General features: G+C 40.2%; 1 protein-coding gene across 1 annotated transcript in view; it reads left to right on the plus strand.

Moving 5' to 3' along the window:
- DDAH1 (dimethylarginine dimethylaminohydrolase 1) overlaps positions 1 to 21,101 on the plus strand; it is a 133,008-nt gene extending 111,907 nt beyond the window's left edge. The window contains exons 5-6 of the mRNA XM_039246943.1: positions 15,665 to 15,808; positions 18,042 to 21,101. Coding sequence (XP_039102874.1) covers positions 15,665 to 15,808; positions 18,042 to 18,158 — 261 coding nt within the window. The 3' untranslated portion in view covers positions 18,159 to 21,101. The remainder of the gene's footprint in view (positions 1 to 15,664; positions 15,809 to 18,041) is intronic.
- The last annotated feature ends 1,792 nt before the right edge of the window (positions 21,102 to 22,893 follow it).

Raw genomic sequence — 22,893 nt, forward strand, 5'->3', positions numbered from 1 at the left:
ATATTTCTCAGCTTCCTATGTACTAGGTATAACAATGAAATGAAGTATTGCCCATGAGACCAAAGTAGAAGTGCTGGCTATGAAATCCAGGACCTGGACTGAAAGGGAGGAGTTGTACCCTTTTCCTCTTCCTGAATTTTACTGCTTGAGAAAAGGATGTGATGGTTGGAGCATGAACAGCTATTTTATACCATGGGGACAAGGGCTATCTCCTAGGTATGGCAGAGCAAAAAGCTAGAAGGACCTTGGACTCCTGATGACTGTCAAGTGACTACACTACGCTATGCCCTCAAAACTCACATCAGAGAGAAATAAACTCTTTAAAGTCACTTTGGAGAACAAGTAGTTTGTATTATAGCCAAATTTAGTCCTAATTGATAAAGGCTGATTATCTTCATTAGGCATTAAGAGAAAATTTTAAGCTGTCGAAACAATGGAGATTTATTGGTCCATGTAGCTCTAAAGTAATGCAGACTTTACAGTAGGTTTGACTGATCTGCTCAATGATACCATCAAAGAACCAGCTTCTTTTGTCTTTCTTCTTCACCTTACCAGATGTACTTCCTCATAAAGCTGGCTCCTTCCTATTCAGGGCAGCCCAGTGACTGCCAGCAGCTTTCTGACTGCATGCTTGTTCACCTGTATTCAGGAAGGGGAGACATTAATCTTCTTGGAAAAGTAAGGACGCTTCATTCAGATCTTGTCCATTCGTATTAGTCTAAATTGGGCATCTACCCATCCCTGAACCACAAAGTGTAACCAAGGGATGAATTCCACTGGAGCTACGATTCCCTGATTGCACAGGCATGCTGAGGCACTGCAGCAAACTCATGGGGGCCCTGTGGCCTATTTTAAATTCTCAGAAATAGCACAGATATCCCTGTCAGACATCACTCACAATTCTACTGTTAGATTGCTTGGACCTACAACTTAATAAACAAAAGTGTTAGGGTCTAGGGGGGCTGTATTTTGTTTATTTTGGTTGTGATTTGGTTTTGTTGGCCTCGAGGCACCATGAAAATATTAACTGAGACACCATGGGTTCTGTGAACCAAGAAAGGAATCCTTGGCCTAGAGTCCGGAGTAGAATTAATTTGCCCCTATTATGTGGGCTACACTGGGCAATGTGGACATACAAATGAAAAGTGGGGTAGTTTGTAAGAAAGAAGAGAACAGATGTGGGAGAAGCAACCTGTGTTCACTAGACCCTCAGAAGAGCTAAATCCTGAATTGCTCTTAGGGAGGAATTGTCTTTGTTTAGGAAAATACAAGAAGTCCTTTGGGGTGAAAAGTGTGATCCTTGAAGGCTTGGGATCAGCAGACAATACAGTAAAAGAGAAAGCAAAAAGTGTTCCTTGTTAGAAGCACTAGAAATGAGGAGACAGCGAGAGAGAATTAAAAAGGGAGTGAGGAGTGGCCTGAGCCACAAGGCAGGGTTGGCAAGTCTTTGAAGAACACCTGAGTTCACTGTTCTGTTTTAAATGTTCTTATTACTGCAGTACTCCAACCTGCCAAACTTGAGAAAAATCTATTACCCTATACAGATAAGGTGTTTTGAGGCAATCAAAGAAAGCCTGAGGTCCCTGTTTATGTTGACATGGTTTAAAAGAAGGACAGCACCTATGAAATAACTGTACCTCTGAATGGATCTAATTCACTGGAAGCTAGGGCCAGAGATAACATGAGAATATAAGCTGCATCCTTTCCCCTATACCGTTTGCCCCTAAGATTGATAGAGATTATGGAGAGGTCACAGAATAGTGGTTCTCAATCCTGCCTCCATAGTTGAGTCACCTGGGAGAAGTGTTTAAATAGAAATACTGATGTTTTGTCTCACTCCAGACCAAGTAAATAAAAACTTTCTATGGTTGGGGTCCAGAAATCTGTACTTTTTAAAAAGCTCCCCAGATGATTTTAGCGTGTAGCCATGGTTGAGAACCACTGGCCTAGAATATTACACAAACCAAGGAATAGAGGTACAAGACATTCTTACCTAGATCTTGAAGAGAAAAAACACCCCTTAAAGTAGAGTGGGAGGAGGAGACTGGGGAGGAGTTGATGTTGTTCCTTCTTATCCCACTTAAATTCTCTCCACCAAACTAAGACCGGGAAAAAGCCTGGACTAAGTCAAGAGAGCTAAAATCTAGTCCTCACTTTGTAGTTCACTAACTTTGCGTGCTTTTAGGTCAGTTTTTCATCTCTCAATTTCTGCAAGAGGCACCTGGGTGGCTCAGTCAGTTGAACATCTGACTTCAGCTCACATCATGATCTCCCAGTTCAGAAGTTTGAGCCACACATCTGGCTTGCTGCTGTTTGCTCACAGCCTGCTTCAGATCTTCTGTCCCCCTCTCTATATCCCTTCCCTACTTGCATGCACGCTCTCTCTCTCTGTCTCTCTCTCTTTCTGTCTCTCTCTTTCTCAAAAATAAACATTAAAAGAGAGAGAGAAAGAAATGGGCTTGATAATTTCCAAATTCGTGCGTAGTTCTCAAACTTAGGATTCTCAGTAGTCTATAAAATGACATCACTTCCCCAGCTGCTCACATTACTTTATCAACATTCACTGTCCAGCACTACCAAAGGCCATATCCAGAAGGAAATCAAGGTTTCTACCCTACCCCATTTCAAAACATAAAATTTGAAACACAGAAATCCAGGTAACTGTCCACACCAGAGTAGGCAAGATGAAGCTGTCTGTTTTCTTCATTAGCCATGGTTTGGTTGTAGTCATTTACGGGGTATTTTAGTTTCTGGGAAAAGATATATGGGGACAACAGCTGTTTTCTTAAACACTAATCTCTTTCTCTTCAGGGCTCTTGTTAATTCAGAGGAAGAATAGAAGAGTAAATAGTATACTTATTTGGAAATTTGATTTCTTTCTTTTTCTGGGTATTTTTCTTCCTCTTTCCCATAACTATCTGCTCTTTTCCTAAAATATAAATAAACGTGATGACTTTCTCCTAAAAACAGTGGTTTTCAACCAGAGGCAACATTTCCCCCCAGGGGACATTTGGTAATATCTGGAGATATTTTTGTCACAGCATGGGGTGGGTGGGAGAGTGGATGCTAGTGGCATGTAGTATAGAAGGTAGAGACCACGAATGCTTGTAACCATCCTGGAGTGCACAGGACAGCTCCCCTAAACAAAGAGTTATCCAGCCCAAAATGTCAAGAGTGCTGAGGTTAAGAAACCCAGTCCTAAAATGTGAATGAAATTTGCCAACCCTGTTTCACAGAAATTTTAATTTCTGTGTACATTGTAGTTAAGGTGCTTATCCCTGATAAGGGACAACAGTGAGTCCTGAACATCAAGTAGCCCATGCTAGCAAGAATGCTTTTCAGGAGCCTGGAATGAAATAGCTATATACAGCCCAAACATTTATTAGATTTTTGTATAACATACTATTTTCAGGTATTGGAACTACTTAGTATACATGGGCAAAAACATAATAAATGTGAGATGATCACAGAAATTGAGTAACAAGGCCACATGTAATTGCCTTCGTGGGTACAAAGCCTGTAGAGATTTTCCTTTTATGTTTATTTATTTTGAGAGAGAGAGAGAGAAAGAGTGCACATGTGGACTCCCATGAGCAGGGCAGGCACAGAGAGAGGGAAGGAGGGAATCCCAGGCAGGCTCTATACTATCAGCACAGAGCCTGATGAGGGGCTTGAACTCATTAACTGTGAGATCATAACCTGAGCCAAAATCAAGAATTGGATGCCTGAGCCACCCAGGTGTCCACCTCTAGAGATTTTCATGGGGTTAGGTGGCCAAGTTCAACTCAGGTCATGATCTCATTGCTCAGCTTCTGAGTTCGAGCCCCATGTTGGACTCCGTGCTGACAGCTCAGACCCTGGAGGTTGCTTCAGATTCTGTGTCTCCCTCTCTCTCTTCCCTTTCCCTGCTTGTGCTCTGTTTTCTCTATCAACAATAAATAAACATTAAAAAATTTTTAATTAATTAAAAAGATCTGAAGAACCCATGTCAAATTTTAATAGTAGCTACCATATAGGGAAAAGGAGAAGAGTAAGATGTGGCAGAGAGGGGAGAAAGAAGACTTCAATCTTTTTTTTAATTACCTTTATTGAAATATAATTTCCATACAATAACACTTAATTTCCATACAAGTCACACTTTACAATTCAATGAGTTTTAACAAAGGTATATCCAATAGAATTTTAACTTTTCATAGTTGATTCTTTTACAAAAAGCTTGTGTTTTATGACTTTCTTTATAATTAAGTTTTTTTTTTAGGTTTTTCTCTATAATTAGGTTAAAGACATGTTTTTAGAAGAACTGTCTGAAATTATATACTCCTGCCTCACCTCACTTTGTAAAAGCAGCTTACAGAGATGCATGAAGGATAACATAATAACTGGAAATAAAAGATTTAAAGGGAAAACAATTATTTAAATTGGTAACCAAGTTTAAGAATGCAGACCATGGATTCCCATTCATTCTTGACACATAGGACAATCAGACTTTAGGCTTCCAGTTATTGTGAAAAGGGAAAGCCTTTTCATGTTCTCGCATGTGTGAGAGCTTCTGTGAATTTAGACTCCTATTTAGCAAACCCAGTTTGCTACCCTTCCAAGATTTCATGAGTTTTATAAACCCATTGAAGGTTAATCCCTAATTATTGTTTGCCTTGAGGAAGCAAAAGTTATATGAACTCAGTTTTAAAGCTAAAGTTACCCATGTCATTAACAAAGAGGCTATAGGGCTACTTAAAGTAACTTTCTACAAAAGCCATCTTATAGGAACATCTTGGAACCAAGTCTTCTAAAACTGTGAAGCCCCCTGTGTAGGGCAGTGGATTGCTGGGACCAGATCCTACCGGCTTATGAGAGCCAGTCGTTAAATTTTCAGGAATTTTGTCAGCTGGTTGTTAAACACAGCCATTATTAAAAATTAAATTATGTAGGGGTGCCTGGGTGGCTCAGTTGGTTGAGCATCCTGCTCTTGATTTTGGTTCAGGTTGTGATCTCATGGTTTGTGGGTTCGAGCCCCATATTGGGCACTGTGCTGACAGTGAGGAGCCTACTTGGGATTCTGTTCCCCTCTCTCTCTGTCCCTTCCCTGCTTTCGCTCTGTCTCTCTCAAAATAAATAAATAAACTTAAAAAATGAAATTATATTAACTTAAAACTAAATAAATGATACTAAAAGCAAGGATGATAAATATTTAAAGCTTATCACTTCCTAATTCCATTACTACATTTTAGCATTCATTAGCTGTGGTCTTAAAGGTTATTTACATATGTTGTGTATGTACATGATGGTAATATTCAATAATGGTATGCCATTGCACATCTCTTCCCAACTAGGTATTCAAGAATGTTATGTTGGTAACTAGAAATTGGCCAAAGTGGGAATGTGTGCATCACAAAAATCAACTTGATTTAGCATTTTATTGATTGTCCAGACATAAGAAACTGATAGAAGAAATTTTAATCCCACAGATTAAACTTGAAAGTGTGTCATGAGTATAGCCATTACACTGAGAGATTATTTTTCCAGTGTTCAAAAACTATTATGCAATTTAGCAAATAAGTCACCCACATAAATAAACCCACATAATCAACAAAGTTCCAATGTGTGTTTTCATTGTTTCACTTGTCTCATTAGAGTAAACAAAAGTATCAACCAATAGCCATATTGGAAGTACACTGTTTTGTCAATTGCAACAATATGTTGGCCTCAGATACACGAGCTCTGCAAAAATCAACAGATGCATTCTGTTGTGAGAATAAATGTCAATACAAAATGTACAGTCAGGAGTATTAACTGTTTTATTATTATTTATAAATTGTGTGCTACCCATCCTTTAATGTCAGTAAAATTTATAGTAAATGTATGTGGGTATATTATGCATATATTTTCTCCTACATTTACCAGCACTCTACTTCCTGTAACTAAAAATCTCAGAGTACCAAACATACATTAAGGATTTTTTTTTTTAACCACTTAGTCTAAGAGTATACATTCAGGTAGAGTGATATAACTGGAGGCCTGATTGATGATTTTCTTCATCTTGTTCCAGAAGGGTGTGGGTGGGGGAAGAGCTCTCTTTCATGAGGAGAGATTCTTCTCTAACCCCTAGGCAACCCTTTCACAAATGGCCAAGCTGACTGGGCAGAAGATTTTGAATGACTCAAAGCAAAGCAATCACAATTATTGCAAAAGAAAATTTAAATGCATGCCCTGCTGATGAGATAACCAAGGAATATTTACTCACATAGAAAATATGCATTAATCCACCAGTGCTAGGTCAGGGTGAACAGAGCTGGTTCTGGGCATCATTGCAAAGTGTGTGTGTTTGGCCATTTCTCATCTCTCACTTTGGAGCCTGCTCCTCTGCTGTTCTATAAGCAATAATGCCTCTTTACCTACTGTCTTTTCCATTCCCAATGGCTCTACTCTTCTTTCATCTACCTAAAGACCATAACAGCTAGCTTGAAGAAAACCAATCCATGTAGTTCAGTAGCAAACTCAGATGGCTTCAGGAGCCAGACCTTCTCCATCTAAAGTGCATTTAAATGCAAACTTTAACAAAATTTATGCATGTTAAGTAAGTTATATCTACAGGAAAACTTAGCCCAAAGACTGCCAGTTAGTGAGCTCAGAGTCTAGTCTCTCTCTCTCTCTCTCTCCTCTTCTCTGTCTCTCTCTATTTATTTATTTATTTATTTATTTATTTTGGGGCATCTGGGTAGCTCAGTTGCTTAAACATCCGACGTCAGCTCAGGTCATGATCTCACAGTTTTTGGGTTCAAGCCCCGTGTCAGGCTGTGTGCTGACAGCTCAGAGCTTGAAACCTGCTTCTGACTCTGTGTCTCCCTCTCTCTCTGCCCCTCCTCTACTCACACTGTGTCTGTCTCTCTCTCTCTCAACAAATAAACATTACAAATTTTTTTAATTTAAAAATACATTTTCATTTATTTTGAGAGAATGGGAGTGTGTATGCGCATGCACAAGCAGGGGAGGGGCAGAGAGAGGGAGAGACTCCCAACCTGGCTCCACTCTGAGCACCCAACTTAGAGTTTAATCTCATGACCATGAGATCATGACCTGAACCAAAATCAAGAGTCAGATACTTAACCAACTGAGCTACCCAGATGCCCCTCAGAGTCTGGTCTTTCAAGGGATATTGGAGAGGTGGTAGTTTGACAGGAAAAAGGTGGGAATTTGGAGGTTGAGGTACCTGGACTTGAATCCTGGATTTACTATCTTAACATGTGACCTTGGACAAATTATTAAATTTCTTTGAACCTTGGTTTTCTCGTGTATAAAAATGAATTGTTGTGAGAAACAAATGAGTAATAGATGAACAACCAATAAACAGAAGATAGCTGAAGAAATGTGCCAGTTGTTTCATACTATCAAATGACACAGAGACCCTGAAAGATCACCAAACCTCCAATACCCAAGGGAGTTAATTTTTGAAGGTGAGGTTGCTGTGTAGGGATCTGGGGAAGCATAGCCAGGGCATGACGTCAGTAGCCAAATAGGCAACAAGATATATCTTGCGTACAACATACAAGAACTAGACTGTGGGAGATCTGCTTCTGCCACAGAGCTAGTCTTAGAGAATGCATGGCCAGGGGTAAGAAAGGAGCTAGGAATCCAGATTTTGCCTTTTGGAAGGTGCTTTGGTCTGAATTTCTTTCCTCTGTACCCCTGAAATTACAACGTGAGGACTGTGACTCACCCAGAGGCTCTCCCCTATTCCTCCTGCTTATACTCTGTTCCCCAGCCCTCCACAGAGCTGAGAGTGGTCCTCTCAGAGTATAGGAGTTTTCCCCAGCCTTCCACAGAAATTACTGTTTTTGAGGATCTCTTCAAGAAATCGTTCATACAATTTATGGTTGTAGTTTGAATAACAGGAGTCTTTCATCCCCATATTCAAGTGGGCCTTATGATCTGAACAAAAGGAGCAACTCCAGATAGTAGAGAGAATTTGTGGAGAAAATGGCAGCTAGCTTCAAAAGGAATATTTGGCATTGAAAATTGGCCCAGATTTAACCTAAAAGAACCATGTCACTTCAATTATAGGATCTGTATAGCCCATCAATTAAGAGAGGTTGTTTAAAAGACAACCTCTCTCAGGTTCTGTTCATTTTGAGCTGATCCTCTATAAGACTGTAAAAAATGAAAACATAATAGTTCTAGAATGTTAGCCATAGTTACATCGACTCAGCCTTAAAAGGACTGCCTGGACTTACTGCCTGGTATATTGTCAGCTCTCAATACACTCTTGATGGATATATAAATAAACGAATGATACTAGATATCCAGTAGCAACAAATAGTGTGCTTGAAAATCATATATCACACATCTCAATAGAATCTATAATCTATCCCTTTTAATATTGGCTGTTTTGATATATTGAGATGGCTACATATGTATATTTCATAAAAGATCAATCATGAGTGAGAAACCATGCTCTGAATATTTCCTAAACATCTCTAAATACCTTCTGTACACCTTTGCTTCAGTATTTGACCAATAAGTCCTAAACTGTTCTGTGAAACAATATAGCCCAAGAATTTTTTTAAAAATAATTGATGCAAGACAAAGAAACGATGAGTAACAAGTGGGAGAATATAGCTGCCTTCCAGACCTTTGAATGAGAAAATTCCCAGAAATGTTGGAAACTGCCGGAAATGCCTGGTTGTTAATGCAACTGGCCATGCAAATTCTCTTGGGCTGAAAGCCAGACCTTTCCCACTCTGTTTTGTGACAGCCCTACTCTGGGGAGCAAGGCCGATTCCTCCAAACCCGCAGCTGTGTAACAGACCCTAATGATGCAGCCAAGATGGTCCTCAGAACCGTTTACACTCTGCCATGTGCCTTCTTCAGTAAGGGGGTGCCGGTAATAGAAGTGAGGTTGACTTTCTTTTTACGCTGGCATCGCCTTCATGTGCTTGTCCTGCTTTAAATTAGAGATTGTCATCTCCTAAAGGCAAGGCCTTCAACTAAATTATCTTTGGGTGTCTTTCTCTTTGCCACTTCTCACTACCATCACGCCTAGCCCAAAGGGGGCCTCCCTAAAGAACTGTTGGATTGAACCAAACACCAATTGTGTCCAATCCCAATGATACTTACTATGTTTTACATACACAAAGTGGAATAATTCTTTTGGGAAGTGGCAAAAGTCAGAAACGGCATGTAGAGCAGGGAGACTTGACTTCTCAGGTCTTCTAAGCCATGTAGGATTCATGCATGTTATCCAGAGTCTGGGGCCTCTCAGGAATTTAGATTGTCTGTAGAGGGTTTCAGTGCTTTCCCCTTTCTGTTCTGGCCTGGGCCACAGTGAGAAGCAGGAAGTACATCCCCTGGGGTTAAAGAACACTTTACACAGAGTTCTGGAGCAATACACCACCTCCACCCTTTTTTAGGAAAAATGTTGGCACACAGAACTAAGCAGCCAACAGCCACATTCTCAAGATATTTGAGATGATGCTCATCTTCTAACAAAGGCTTCTGTGCACCCACAAAGAGGAAGCAAAATCTCCTCCCCTCGCTGTGACTGCATCTTTGTCCTTGGGAGCCTGAGTTCTCTGACGTGATGCCCTGCCAGACAGTCCACATGAGCACATCCTCACAGTGCCAGTTCCAGCGACAGAGGAAAGATGTTAGAGATAACGATCTTCTGAATCTTTTTCTGTGTGTTCCCCTCCAAATGGTGAGCTGAGCACCTGCCTTGTGTGTATGTATTTCCTGAACTCAGCTATAAATAAATGGCAAGCCTTCTTATTCAGACAATAGTAACATATATGAGAAAGGAAAACAATCACTCTCACAGGAAAAGAGAATCCTGTTATTTGTTCCCAGAACGCAGAAACTCTTTGTGTTTAGAATAAGCACCTTTAGCTTCTTCAAGAAAAAAGCAGTGTATTTTTTGTTTATTACTTATGGTTACCACTTCCTAAATCCTTTTCATTTAGAAAGACTATGCCTGACATTGCTTTTGTGTTTTCTCCTTTCCACAGTTAAACAGAACCACTCACTGCTCCAAATGGGACCTGTTCTATTATTAAAAGTCCTTTCTTCTGGCACATTTTTTAGCCCATCTTAAAATGATAACCATGAGACCTTGATAAATTGATTAAAAAACTGCTTTTAAGGTGGCTTTGTTAAGACATTTATTTTAAGAGTAACTCTCAGTAGAATTTAATGGTGAATTATTTTAGCTAGTCCCAGTATTAAATTATTTCCCCCCACCAAGGGTGTTATAATTCCTTTCCTGACAGTAATGAAAAAAAAATGAAACTATCCTCAAACAATGCTATGTTGAGTACTGGCTCCAATGTCAGTAATTTTGAGAATACTCCCACCAGAAGCTATAAATTATAAATATAAGGTCCAGAAAAGAAAGAAACACTAAAGAGTGAGAAGCAGTGATTACAGTTTCAAATAAACGTCATTACCTGAAGAACAAACACATAGGCACTAAGAGGACAGGATTGTTCGCTCAAGGAAGTGAGAGTGAGGGATGGGAAGGGGGTGGAAAGAGACAGAGCCCAAGTAAATCACACCAGAAAAGGAAATCTACAGTCTCCATTACTCAAAAGAAACTGGGCACTTTCCGAAGTAGGCACAACCTTGGAGATTTTAATTTGTTACTTCACTGGTAAACAAGAAGTCAGCACTGATAACGATCCCTGATAACACTTCCTCTGGAATGTACAACATTCCATGTTTCTACTTTATTGTCACCCACCGGACATGCATGAGTCAGACTGCGAGGTGGGGAAATTGGCTGGACTGCTCATGCGACCATTGAAGGTATAGTCAGGCCTATTGGTGTGATCTTGCCATGCTTCTTTCTCTTTCATCTCATCTCAGGAGTGATAGGTGATTTGTTTACCTTTGAATAAAGAATGCAGTAAATTATCTGTAGACCAGGAATTAAACTGGAAAACCAGCTGGCAATTATCTAGTGCTTATGAATGGTGGGAACAACTAGCCTGAATGTGATGGACTAAAATATGCTGCCCACAAGTCTCCCAGTTGCTTAGAAAATCGGGTCAGTGGAAATATTCAGTTTTCTGGATTTTGTTTTCTTTGTGTCTAAGCTTAACCAGGTAACAATGGTTATACATACCATGTTTTTTAAGGATCTTTGGGAAGTCCTTGAATTACTGAAGTCCCACTTAGTAAACCTCTGGCCCAGGGAACTGTCTCCCGGTGGTCTGGAAGAAATCCTAAACTTCTCCGATAAATTCGATCTAATCCACATAAAGGATGACAGTCAGTTTTAACTGTAAATGAGCAGACTAGTCATCTTGGCACACCTTCAACAACACACAATAAGTAGAGATTCAGACATAGTGCAATCCTTTTACCTGCACCCAGAAATAAACATGCTGGCCAGACTAACCAAGACAAATTGCTGAAAAGTTTCATAAATCCCAGCTTTTGTCTTGCATTTAGAGATAACTCCACTTATATCTTGAAGAAATCAATCTGCTTATTGAGCTTCTGGACTATTTTACTAAATCATAGGTCACAAACTGACAGAGACACGTATGTGTTTAGTTTGATATACATAAAGTTTTTTCTTTTCATTCTTTGTTTTAATGCTTTGAGGTGCTGCAAACTGTGTAGTTTGCCCCAGATCCATCATTTCCTATTATCTTACATCCAAAATCATTTGGGTTAGGACCACAGAGTATAGTGTTCTATTGTACAGCATAAGGAAAAAGACAAACATTGTCCTCACTGGTTTAGCCCCATTCACGTTAACTCATAAATTGTATTTCTTTTTCTGGGCGTAGACCATACCTCGTTTTTATACAGGCGGTTGTTCACATATACAGTTGTGAACATCTCAGTATAGTCTTGAGGTTTACTTTATCCTTTGAAAGGAGTGAAAAAATGAATCAATTAGTTGCAAGCATATTTTGATCACCTGCTAGATGCCAAATGACTTGCAAGAAACAAAGAGGAAATGGTGCTCACTTATGACACATATAATATGTACTAGGAACTTGTGCTAAGCACTTCACAGACATAATCTGTTTTGCTTTGTCTTTTAAAATACTCTTCAGAGTTACTCTATAGGAAATAGGTATGACGTTGTCATCCCATTTTAGATTTGAAGAAAATGAGCCTTGGAGAGCTTAAGTGACTTGCTCAAGGTCACACAGTTAGTGTATAGCAGAGCATGGATTCAGACCTGCCAGACTAGAAACTTGACCGTACTTGGCTGGTCATGCTGCCATGAAATACTATCAGCTTATTAAGGTATTATTACTGTGTCTTATTATATACATTTTATAGTACTTTCACAGTAAGTGTTTGAAAGGCTATTATTATCCCCGTTTTATAGTGAGGAAACCAAGAACTCAAAAAACAAACAAAAAGCTTAAATTTACATAACTAATAAAGGCTAGAGCTGAGACTCAAACCCAGGTCTCACTCCAGAGTTAATGGTTTAGTGTGCCCCCTCCCACACAATGGAAGTTACTATTAATGTGTTTTGAAAGCAGCCAAAAAGAAAGTCTGCGTAAGATGTATTTAAATAGCAGTTCATAATAGAAGAGAGCTATTTGGATATGGATTGGTTTTCTTTTATTTATTTTTTTAAAAATGTTTTATTTATTTCTGAGAGAGAGAGAGAGTGCGTGTGAGCAGGGAAGGGTCAGAGAGAGAGGGAGATACAGAATCCGAAGACAGGCTCCAGGCTCTGAGCTGGCTGTCAGCACAGAGCCCGACGCGGGGATTGAACCCACAAACCGTGAGATCGTGACCTGAGCGCCCCGGATTGGTTTTCTTTTAAATAAGACTCTCCATATTATTTCTGGACATATCCACTTTATAAAGAGGGCTACACTGAATATGTTTTTAATTTGCTTAGAGTAGTTACTCTTTAGGAGTGTCTTTGACTTCTTATTTTTATAGATTTTTTAAAATTTTTATTTAATTTTTGAGACAAGAAGCATGAGCAGGAGAAGAGCAGAGAGAAAAAGAGACAGAGAATCCAAAGCAGGCTCCATGCTGTCAGTGCAGAGCCCAACATGGAGCTCGAACCCACAAACTGCAAGATCACAACCATAGCTGAACTCTGACGCTCAACCGATGGAGCTACCCAGGCACCCCAGGAGTGTCTTTAACCTCTTAAATGTCAATATATCCAAGTAGATCTAAGGTTTCTCAATCACAGCTCTAAAGAAGAACCAATCCAGCAGGTGATACCCTGTCTAGGTCTGTCCCTTTAGGGAACAATTTAAATTAAAAAGTGCAAGAGAGGGGCACCTGGGTGGCTTAGTCGGTTGGGTGTCTAACTTTCGCTTAGGTCATGATCTCGCGGTTCGTGGGTTCGAGCCCCGTGTCGGGCTCTGTGCTGACTGCCAGCTCAGAGCCTGGAGCCTGTTTCAGAGTCTGTGACTCCCTCTCTCTCTGACCCTCCCCTGCTCACGCTGTCTCTCTCTCTCTCCTAGAAATAAATAAAACATTTAAAAAAATAAATAAATAAATAAAAAGTGCAAGAGAGATGTCCAGTCAGGTCCTATAACTATATCAAACTTCTGTGTCAGAATAGGATTATGTATGAAAGGAGAGTTAATGGTACCACAAGACAATAAATAATAAGTACCATATGAGTACAAAAAAGTAGATGTTATAGCAGTTTATAGGAAAGCAAGATCTGCTGCAGCTCTAGAGGTCAGGAAAGAGAGCAAAGTTAAGATGATTAAGAAAGAAGGTTTCAAGTTATACAGATTTGGTTTTAAATCTACCTGTATGACTTTGAGCAAATTATTTGACTTCTCTCTCAGTCCTGTTTGTTCATCTATAAAATGGGAATTTTGAGATTAGATAATAAATTTTAAATGTTTTCCGTGGTGCCCTGCTTCTTCTTATTGTAATATAATTGTTGGCCAGTCTCCTCCATTAGGCTGTAACCTCTTCAAACACTAGATCTGTGTCCTGCTCGTCTTTGTCTCTCAGCCTTTGATACAGTGCCTGAGCTCATCCCATTGGTGATGTTTCCTTCTGTGCGAAGGATATTCCATTATCAGATTCCTCCTGCTCTCTCCCAGCTCTTGACATATTCTACACTAGGAGAAGTGAACAGTTTACTTGATTTGTGGGTCAGTAGGAACTTACTATATGCTACCCTTCACATTCTCTTTGGAATGTATTTTCTTCAGGGAACATGCTGTCTTTTGCACTCTTCCGTATTGTGACTCTTGCTCTCCAATGTTGCCATGACTGACTGGTCAAGGCTTCCTAATTCTGAGGCCTAGTAATATGAAGCACATTTTCATACAAATATTGAAGGATAAAGGGAGACCTGGCTGGAAAGGTAGATTTGAACTAGACTGTGGAAAAGATTTTTTTTAATTTTTTAAATGTTTATTTCTTTTTGAGAGAGAGAGAGAGAGAGAGAGACAGAGTGCAAGAAAAGGAATAGCAGAGAGAGAGGGAGACACAGAATCCAAAACAGGCTCCAGGCTCCAAGCTGTCAACATGGAGCCCAATGTGGGGCTCAAACTCATGAACTGTGAGATCATGACCTGAGCTCAAGTTGGACGCTTAACCAACTGAGCCACCCATGTGCCCCAAGATCTTGTTATACCTTTATGGCAGGACATTTCAGAAAATTCCTTAAAAATGTATGGATATTGATAAAGAATGGAAAAAGTCTACATGACTAAGTCCAAAATATATTTGGGTTTTTGTGGGGCTGGGGTTTTTTTTGTTTGTTTTTGTTTTGTTTTTGGTAGGGGATTGGATATTTTTATAGTGAAGGTGTGGTTGTTTTTTGGGTTTTTGTTTTCATTTTTTTGAGGAGATAAGGTTGAGGTATCAAATTTTTAAGTTTTGTGCAGAGTTCATTTTTGTGATTTTTAAAAACTTTTATAATAAGGCATTAATAAACTCATCATTTGATGAATAGACCTGTTATATCAGGGTTGTTGTTGTTGTTGTTTTTTTTTACCAAGTGTGGTCTAGGGACCATCTGCCTCAGAATTATCTGGAGAGATTTAGAATGCAGATTTTCCATGCCTCGCTTCAAATCTGCCAGACCAGAATCCCTGGGGGTGAGGCCTAGGAACAGAAGGTTAACATTTTCAAGTGATGTAATGCTTACTGTATTAAGGACATCACCTGCCAACAGACAGGTCAATTCAATTTAAATGTATCTACCAGAGGAAGTGTGTGTGTGTGTGTGTGTGTGTGTGTGTGTGTGTGTGTGTTTATTGCTAAATCAGATTATTGACCAGAATGATAACCACTAGGGACCCTTTTTCCTATAGACCAGGACAGCCCTGCTTACTCAGCCAAGAATATCATCAGAACCCCAGCTGGGCCTTTTGTGTATGTGTCCATTTCATGGCTTACTGATAGATCTCATGAACAAAAACAAAAAAATTATAGACAGTCTTAAAAGCTTTTGAAAATTACAGACACACTCACACTTTCAAAAAAAAACCAAAAACACAAGACCAAGAACGCTTGCAACTCTTCCAAAGAATCATAGCTTCATCAAGTTTTCCCCTTGGGATTCTCAATGACTAGAAAAACTAGGCAGGAACTTCATAGGAACATTCTTAGGCATCCGTTGCAAGCGTATCCCCACACACTGCCTTCCTTCTGTTTGAAAGTATGGGGAAATGCACTGCTTAACCTGCTTTGTTTCTCTTTATAGATCATGCAGCAGATGAGTGACCACCGCTATGACAAACTCACTGTGCCCGATGACATGGCTGCGAACTGTATATACCTAAATATCCCCAACAAAGGCCACGTCTTGCTACACCGAACCCCAGAAGAGTATCCAGAAAGTGCAAAGGTAAAAAACCCTCCTTCCTGGCCACTGCAGCTGAGTAGGCCTCTGTGACAGTCTTCCTGCCTGGGTTTTTTTTTCATGATGGAGTGACAAATAATAGGCATTTCCTTTTCCTCTGTACACATCAAATCGTTATGCAAGCAGAAAGGATAATATAGGATACAAGGAAAGTTTGATTTAACTCATGCTTCTCATTTATGCCACTGGTCACTAAATCATGCACAGTAATTGAGGTGATCATGTCTGGTATTCAGAACTTTTCAAATAAGTACTTAGATCTCCCAAGTCTGTGCTCCAGCTCTGATTACATGTACCTCCCCACACTTAGATACTCTTTAAGCATAGAGACCTACAATTAGATGGTCAACTCTACCATTATTTTCGGACAAATGTGAGCTGCCCTTCCTCAGGACGTCGTTGGCTTCTTATGGCAGAGAAGTATGAATGACCCAAAGAGGTGGGTGCTCATGGTCAAGGCTGCAAAAAGAAGGGCTTTTGGCTACACACCTTAGGTAGCAAAGGATCAGAAAGAGCAGAAAGAAAATATACTTGCAATCAAGCACCTGTCCCTCTAAGAGCCTCTGCATTTGTGTGCCAACAAGGGAATTGTCACCAGATATGGAATTCTTTCCTGGTCTTAGAAGATGTTCTGTGTCTCTCGGGGCATTCTGCCAGTCTCATCTGCATACTTTAGCACTTCAGTTTACTCCTACCACGGAGACACGATGCTGCTCATCCATAGACCCTCCATATGTCCATATCTGCTTTATGTGTTTCAGCATCTTCAGCTCTGCCCAGAGGAATAAGATATTCATACTGAACTTTACACAAGAGCCTTTGATAACCACTTATCTTTTTTTACATGTATCTTAAAATTTAACATCTTTAAAACTTTTAGAAAATGTTTTGGCTATCCTTTAAATATGTGATATTGTATAATTACTAGGCTTATCTTAATTAGTCACCTTCTTGGCAGATTAAAAGAGTGAGGAGATACATAGATGATTTCTCTGTTCCTTGGCTGAAAGTGTGACCCTGGGGAAAATATAGGACCCCAGACCTCAGACTGGGGCTTAACCAGTCCTCAGATGAATAGTGCATCTCATATTTTATTGTGCATCAGATTTGTTAAAAATGCACGTTCCTAGATCCCTATCCTAGAATCTGCAATGCCAACAAGTACCTAGGTCACAGAACTCACTTGGAGGAACACAGCTCTGGATGGTTCATGCTTCTCCAGCCACAGTGATCATCTGACAACCAGGTGATGATTAACTGCTTCTAGATTCAGTCCTGTGTCTATTGACAGTAGCGACAATAGCATCCATGTTCACTGAGGCTTCCCCTGCTCCAGGCCCTGGGCCAGGCACGCTGCATGCATTATCTTACTTCCTTACTGTGGCTCTGTGAGGGTGCTCTTGCTACTCTGATTTTACAGAGTAAAATCTTACCCGAGATTAAGAGGGGACATGACATTTTGGTTGAAATCATACTGTAGGTGGTGAGTTGACAGAACTGGGTTTGGAGCCCAGCTCTGGCTCCAGCACTCTTAATTAACCACTGTACTGAATTTTAAAGGACAAAGTGCTTCCTGGAGAAGCAAGGTAGATTGCTTTTAGACTGTGTTTTCAAGGGATTTTGTTATTGTTTTTTCTTGAACATGCGTTGTTTTATCATCAGAGAAAAATCTGTGGACTGTTTGAAGTTTTGACACATGCTTTCTATTAGTGTCAAATGATGCTATATAATTCACACCTGTAATTTGAAAGCAGTTTGACCTGAAATACTTCACTTAAATTCTATTTTGTCAGGTTTTTCCAGTGGTGTTGGAAAGGAAAGAAACGTTAAAGTACAGCTAAGAGGGTTTTAAAGTGTGGAGAGGGAGAGCACTATTCAGACTGAAAACACTGCCACTGGCTTTCACGTATCACTCAATCTCCCAGTGACAACAGCAGAGCGAAGGCATGTCTAGGAACAACCACATTTTTGACACATCTTTGACTTTGAGGTTAAAGCATAGCTCTGGTGGTTAACCAGTGCTGCTCGCTCCATCAGTATGGCTGTGGGCACATGTGTGGTCTAGATTGCATGCACATCTTGGGGTTAGGTGGCTGAGAAGCTAAACTCGCAAGCCAAATTAATGCTCTGCACCAGGCCAGGAGGTGGGGGGTGGGGGGAAAAGACAGAGGCAGAAGCATAATCCTTCTTCTTTACCTTTCCTTGATTCCTGCTGCAGGTTTATGAGAAGCTGAAGGACCATATGCTGATCCCCGTGAGCCACTCTGAACTGGAAAAGGTGGACGGGCTGCTCACATGCTGCTCGGTTTTAATTAACAAGAAGGTAGACTCCTGAGTTGAAGTCCCTCCCTTGTAGCTGGCAGCACTACACTCACGAGGCCGATAACTGTACCACTCCTGTCGTGTTCATTGACAATCTGCTGTGCCACTGTGCTACTAACTCTGGTTTACAGAAATCTGGTTCCAAGTTTGCTTCATTCTGCACCCTCCCCTCCCTCCCTGTGCAGTGGTACCTAAGCTGTGGGTTTTGCTAAATGAATTAAGCAATCTAGAAAATAATAGAGCTAATGAATTATTGAACTGTGATTAATAATAGTAAAGAAACACTCATTTTAGTGTTTGTATTACCGGTGTGAAATATATATATGCTGTTTAGTTGCCAATATATGCTAAAGAGTGTCTTCTTGATCAATCAGATAGGCTGGGTTGTTTTGTTTAGTTTTGTGTTTTTTCTCCGTATCATTAATCATCTTTGGTTCCTGTAAAATTCCCTGGTCCCTGGACCCTCCCCCTTTCCTTCTTTTCTTTCATCTGAACTCTGGAAATTTTATTTCCAGTTATTTTCTCTTGCCTTTCCCACTTCTATTATCTTGGGTAAAATCCATGGTGTTGTCTTCTGGATACCTTCCTGCAGGCCCCTATCTCCCTTCCTCCCCTGCCCCCCGCAGTCTGCCACATCCATCTCCTCTGATGGGTGGCTACATATTTGGCCACCACCTCCATTCTCCCCAGGAAAGGCAGACAGGTCCCTCAGCAGAATTGTGACCCAAATCAGAGTGGCTGTTTGGGGAAACGTTAACTACACAGAGGCATATCCTGATGGGGTTTACCCCAGATAACTAGATTCCAGGAGAAGTAAGGCACCACACCTAGGAAGGTAAATTCAGCTCCAGAAGGTTGCTAAGGGATCATAGGTCAAGAAGCTTGGAAACACCGTATGGGTACAATGGCTTAGAAGTTATTTAAGTCACATTCTGTGAATTTTTGCTTCATCACTAGCCATTTGCAGACCCTTGGGAAATAGTCTTATTTACTCTGTCAGCTCATTTCTGTTCCCACCTCCTCTCCTCATTGTGACTCACCCTATTTCCAGCCCTCTATCCCCTGCAGTTATCCTGGTCTAGTGAAGCTATTTCTTTCAAAAGGGACATTGCATCTAAAAGTGATTATTGATGGTGTAGTGAGAGCCAGATGGAGCATGTACAGGAAGTGATCCCCCTGGTCCTTGAAACCGCAGACAATGGACAATTCTACTTTGAAATACCTATGATTATGTACTGTGGAATTCAATTAACACTTCTTTCCTCTCTAACTTTTAAATTACACAACCTAAAAATGCCAGTCTCTTACAAAGAACAATGCCGCAGTGAAGGGAGAGATCATTGTCCTTTACCTAAATCTGAAAGAATCAGGCTCTTAGCAGGCCAAGGAAATGGTACTTTCCAAGGAATGGTGACTGATCCAGGCATGTTATCAAACTTCCTAGTCATCTCCACCTTTCCTGTATTGCCTGTGGCTTGTTGTTCAAGATTAACAATCAGGGAGATTAAGAAATACGACTCCCAAGTCTTGCTCTGCTCACCTTTGTATTTCTAACCAATCATTTCTTAGGTTTAGTGACCAAATGGAAGTGATAAGCCTCTGAGAAAACCAAGACATCTTTAACTAGTGTCTTTTTCATTTATTTGATGATCTTATGCCAGAATTTGAAGAATTCCTTTCCCTCCTTTTTGCTTAACTTTAAATTCATTTAACATGCAGATATCTTAAGTATAGAATCCCGTGAATGAACCATAGCTTGATTACTGTCATATTTGGAATTTTCCCATCATGGGTGAATAGTATGTTTTTACCAGAGAGAAAATGAATATTTCCCACATGCTCAAGTTAATAAGGAAAAATTGTCCTCCACAATTATGGTTGCCCTTTTGGGTTAAGTCTGGCCCTGAGCTGGCAAAATGAGAACTTCTCCCTGGAAGAGTTCAACATCTCAGAAACAATCTTGGGAAAATTAACCCAGTCAGCCATGTTAGACCTACTAGTAAAGCTAAGCAGCATATAATTTTTAATGTCTTCACTTCTGTCATCCCCAACTGAAGAACTGTATTGTAGTCAATTACGGGTGGATAGATTTTTCTCTGAACCTGTTCTACAGAAGGCTGTTTTCCACCTTTCCTTTGCTGCTTTCCCTCTTTGCTCCTCTGTCTCAAGAAGTCACCTAGAATCTGTGTGCCTCTTCTACAGAATCTTATTCTTTGCTATATCACTGACAGGCTGTCTTCTTTGGACTTCCTATGTGATATGATGGTGTGAAAACCCCAAATGTCTGCAGCATAGTAGTATTATTTTTTGATGTTCTTGTAAGCATAATGTTCTTTTTTCAGAGGAAAGATAACCTGTTGCATACATTCCCCTTTGGTCCATTGTGATTTATAAGGATAAATAAACTAACAGCTGCTCTTTGACATTGTGAAGACATTAGGAATTGTATTAAAGTAAAGAAAAGTAGAGTCAGAATTACTTGGTCAGTAAGATTCAATCTAATAGGGGCAATATAGAGAAAGTATATTATTTAGCATTATTTCTTCAACTCTAATGAATTGCTATAGAAATCAGCAGGCAGACCTCTAATGTGTATTGATTGCTCTTTAAGCTACTGTGAACAGATTCCTAAGGCTATCTCTTCATCTCTAAGGGGGAAATAGTCTATAGATGAATAACGTGACTTATATAGAGTTGCATGTTAGTCTTTGTAATTATTTAATCTTTAACATTCTATAGAACTCAGACATGATTTCAACATGGTGTTAGATTTGTGCATTTTGTTTTGCTGAACATTACATTCTAGCCAATGTATGGTTATCCACTCTGTGTGCCAAAACCAGTAATGCCTTTCACGGCTCTTTAGTCCAGAGAAGTTCCGCACTGATTTTAGTCTCTTGTCCTGATCCTACAAGTATACCAATCACGATGGAATAAAGTGTGAATTGTACTGTGACCAACAGCGTGTGACTCTTTTTTGCAACAAAAACCGCTGTAGTAAATGAAGTCACCATTGCTTTGCTGTCAGAGAAGGGAAGTTTTCTCTGTTGTCCCATAATCAGAAATACTGTACCTGTAAATCCACTGCCATCAAAAAAAAAAAAAAAAAAAAGCTTGGGTTGAAATGATATTTGAAGTGATACTTCATACTTCAGGCACTAAAAAGTGTGCATGATCCCCATGGGAGGTCAGGAGATCTTGATCTCACATGTGTCCTCCTTAAAGCTCCCATTGTTCCCTTTCACTCCTAACTGTGGTCAGCACATTATATGGTTCAGTCATGGGCACCATGGAACAGTTTTTTCCTGCATTCATTCAAGAGTTTGGTTTTGGTTTGTTTTATAGGAAGCGTCTTTTAGGAAATTAGCAGATTTTTTAATGAGTCTCTTTTATTTCCAACAATTTTTTTCGAGCCGAAGGCAGCTTTATTGTTTTCCTTTCCTTATTGTAAAAATAACTGCTCACTGTAAAAAATAAAATTCAAATAACACAAAAGAAAATACAAAAAAAAGTAAAGAAAAAAATACCCAAAATTTCATCACCTAGAGATGCCCTTCTTAACATTTTGAAGAATATGCACACATCTATAAAGAGATACAGATATAAATGTGGAATAATTTTACATAATCATGCTGTTCAATAGCCTGCCTCCTTGACTTAACAATAGATTGCAGGCATCTCCCCATGTCAATAAATAGAGATCTACATCATCAATTTTAACAGCCCTGAATATTCTATGATACGGTTGTCAAAGCAGTTCTTTCTAATTTATATGGAGTGTTATATCACAGATGTTCAGTATGCCCATGTTGCTAGTAGCCTGGGGTCTTCAAGCTGTCAGAAATGTGCTGCTTATGAGGTTTCACACACACCCAGAGTCAGTTCAGTCTGATGTCTTTTCATGGTAACTGAATGGTACGTGCAAATGCTTACTAGAAGCACAGAGTAGTATTAATATTCCTTGGAGATGTCATTGTACTCATACCTTCTCAGCTGATGTTACATTGATTAGTTCTCCCTTATTTAGGCCAGCATTGAAATGGGCACAGAAGCTAAAAAATGCCAAGTACCACCCCTGCACATCTTCCCTGGGCCCTGTAGGCAATGGAACCCGCCACCTACGTGCCAGAGTATTTACTCCTCACAGAAGAGAAAGGAGACCCTTTTTAAAGAAAGAGCCGGCAGGTCTTCCCTGACTGATCTTCCTCCCTGCCTTCCAGAAGAATGGCGGAAGGTAAGAATGGGAAAAATCCCTTCTCGTGACAAGCCACAGATTCTGGAAATGGGACTTTTTGCTGAATGAATAATGCTGGCCAACAATTGTTTTAGACAAGTGAGCACGTATTTAACAAGTGCCCACACTGCCAGGCTCTGGGGTGCAGCTCCTGTCTTTCCAGAGCTGGCAGTCTGGGAGGGGCAAGGGAGGAAGACCACACAAGCTCACAAATGATTATAACACAAAAGAAGGTAAGGTGAGAACTAAAAAGAACAGCACCATGGTGGTTCCCAAGTAGGGGAGACCTGATGGAGGAACTAGAATTTGATCTGGGCTTGGAAGGACAGCTCTGGCTTAGTAGGCAAGACGGGAGAGCAGGTATTTGAGGCTGAGGAAACAGCATGAGCAAAGGCATGGAGGTGGGAGAGCATAGTGTACACTTCAGAAGTGCCTCTCCTGGGGGCACCTGGGTAGTCCTCTTGGGTTAAGCATCTGACTCCTGATTTTGGCTCAGGTCATGATCTCAGGGTCA

This window comes from Hyaena hyaena, unplaced genomic scaffold (genome assembly GCF_003009895.1).
Source record: "Hyaena hyaena isolate Hyena2069 unplaced genomic scaffold, ASM300989v1 scaffold_286, whole genome shotgun sequence".
Taxonomy (NCBI): domain Eukaryota; kingdom Metazoa; phylum Chordata; class Mammalia; order Carnivora; family Hyaenidae; genus Hyaena; species Hyaena hyaena.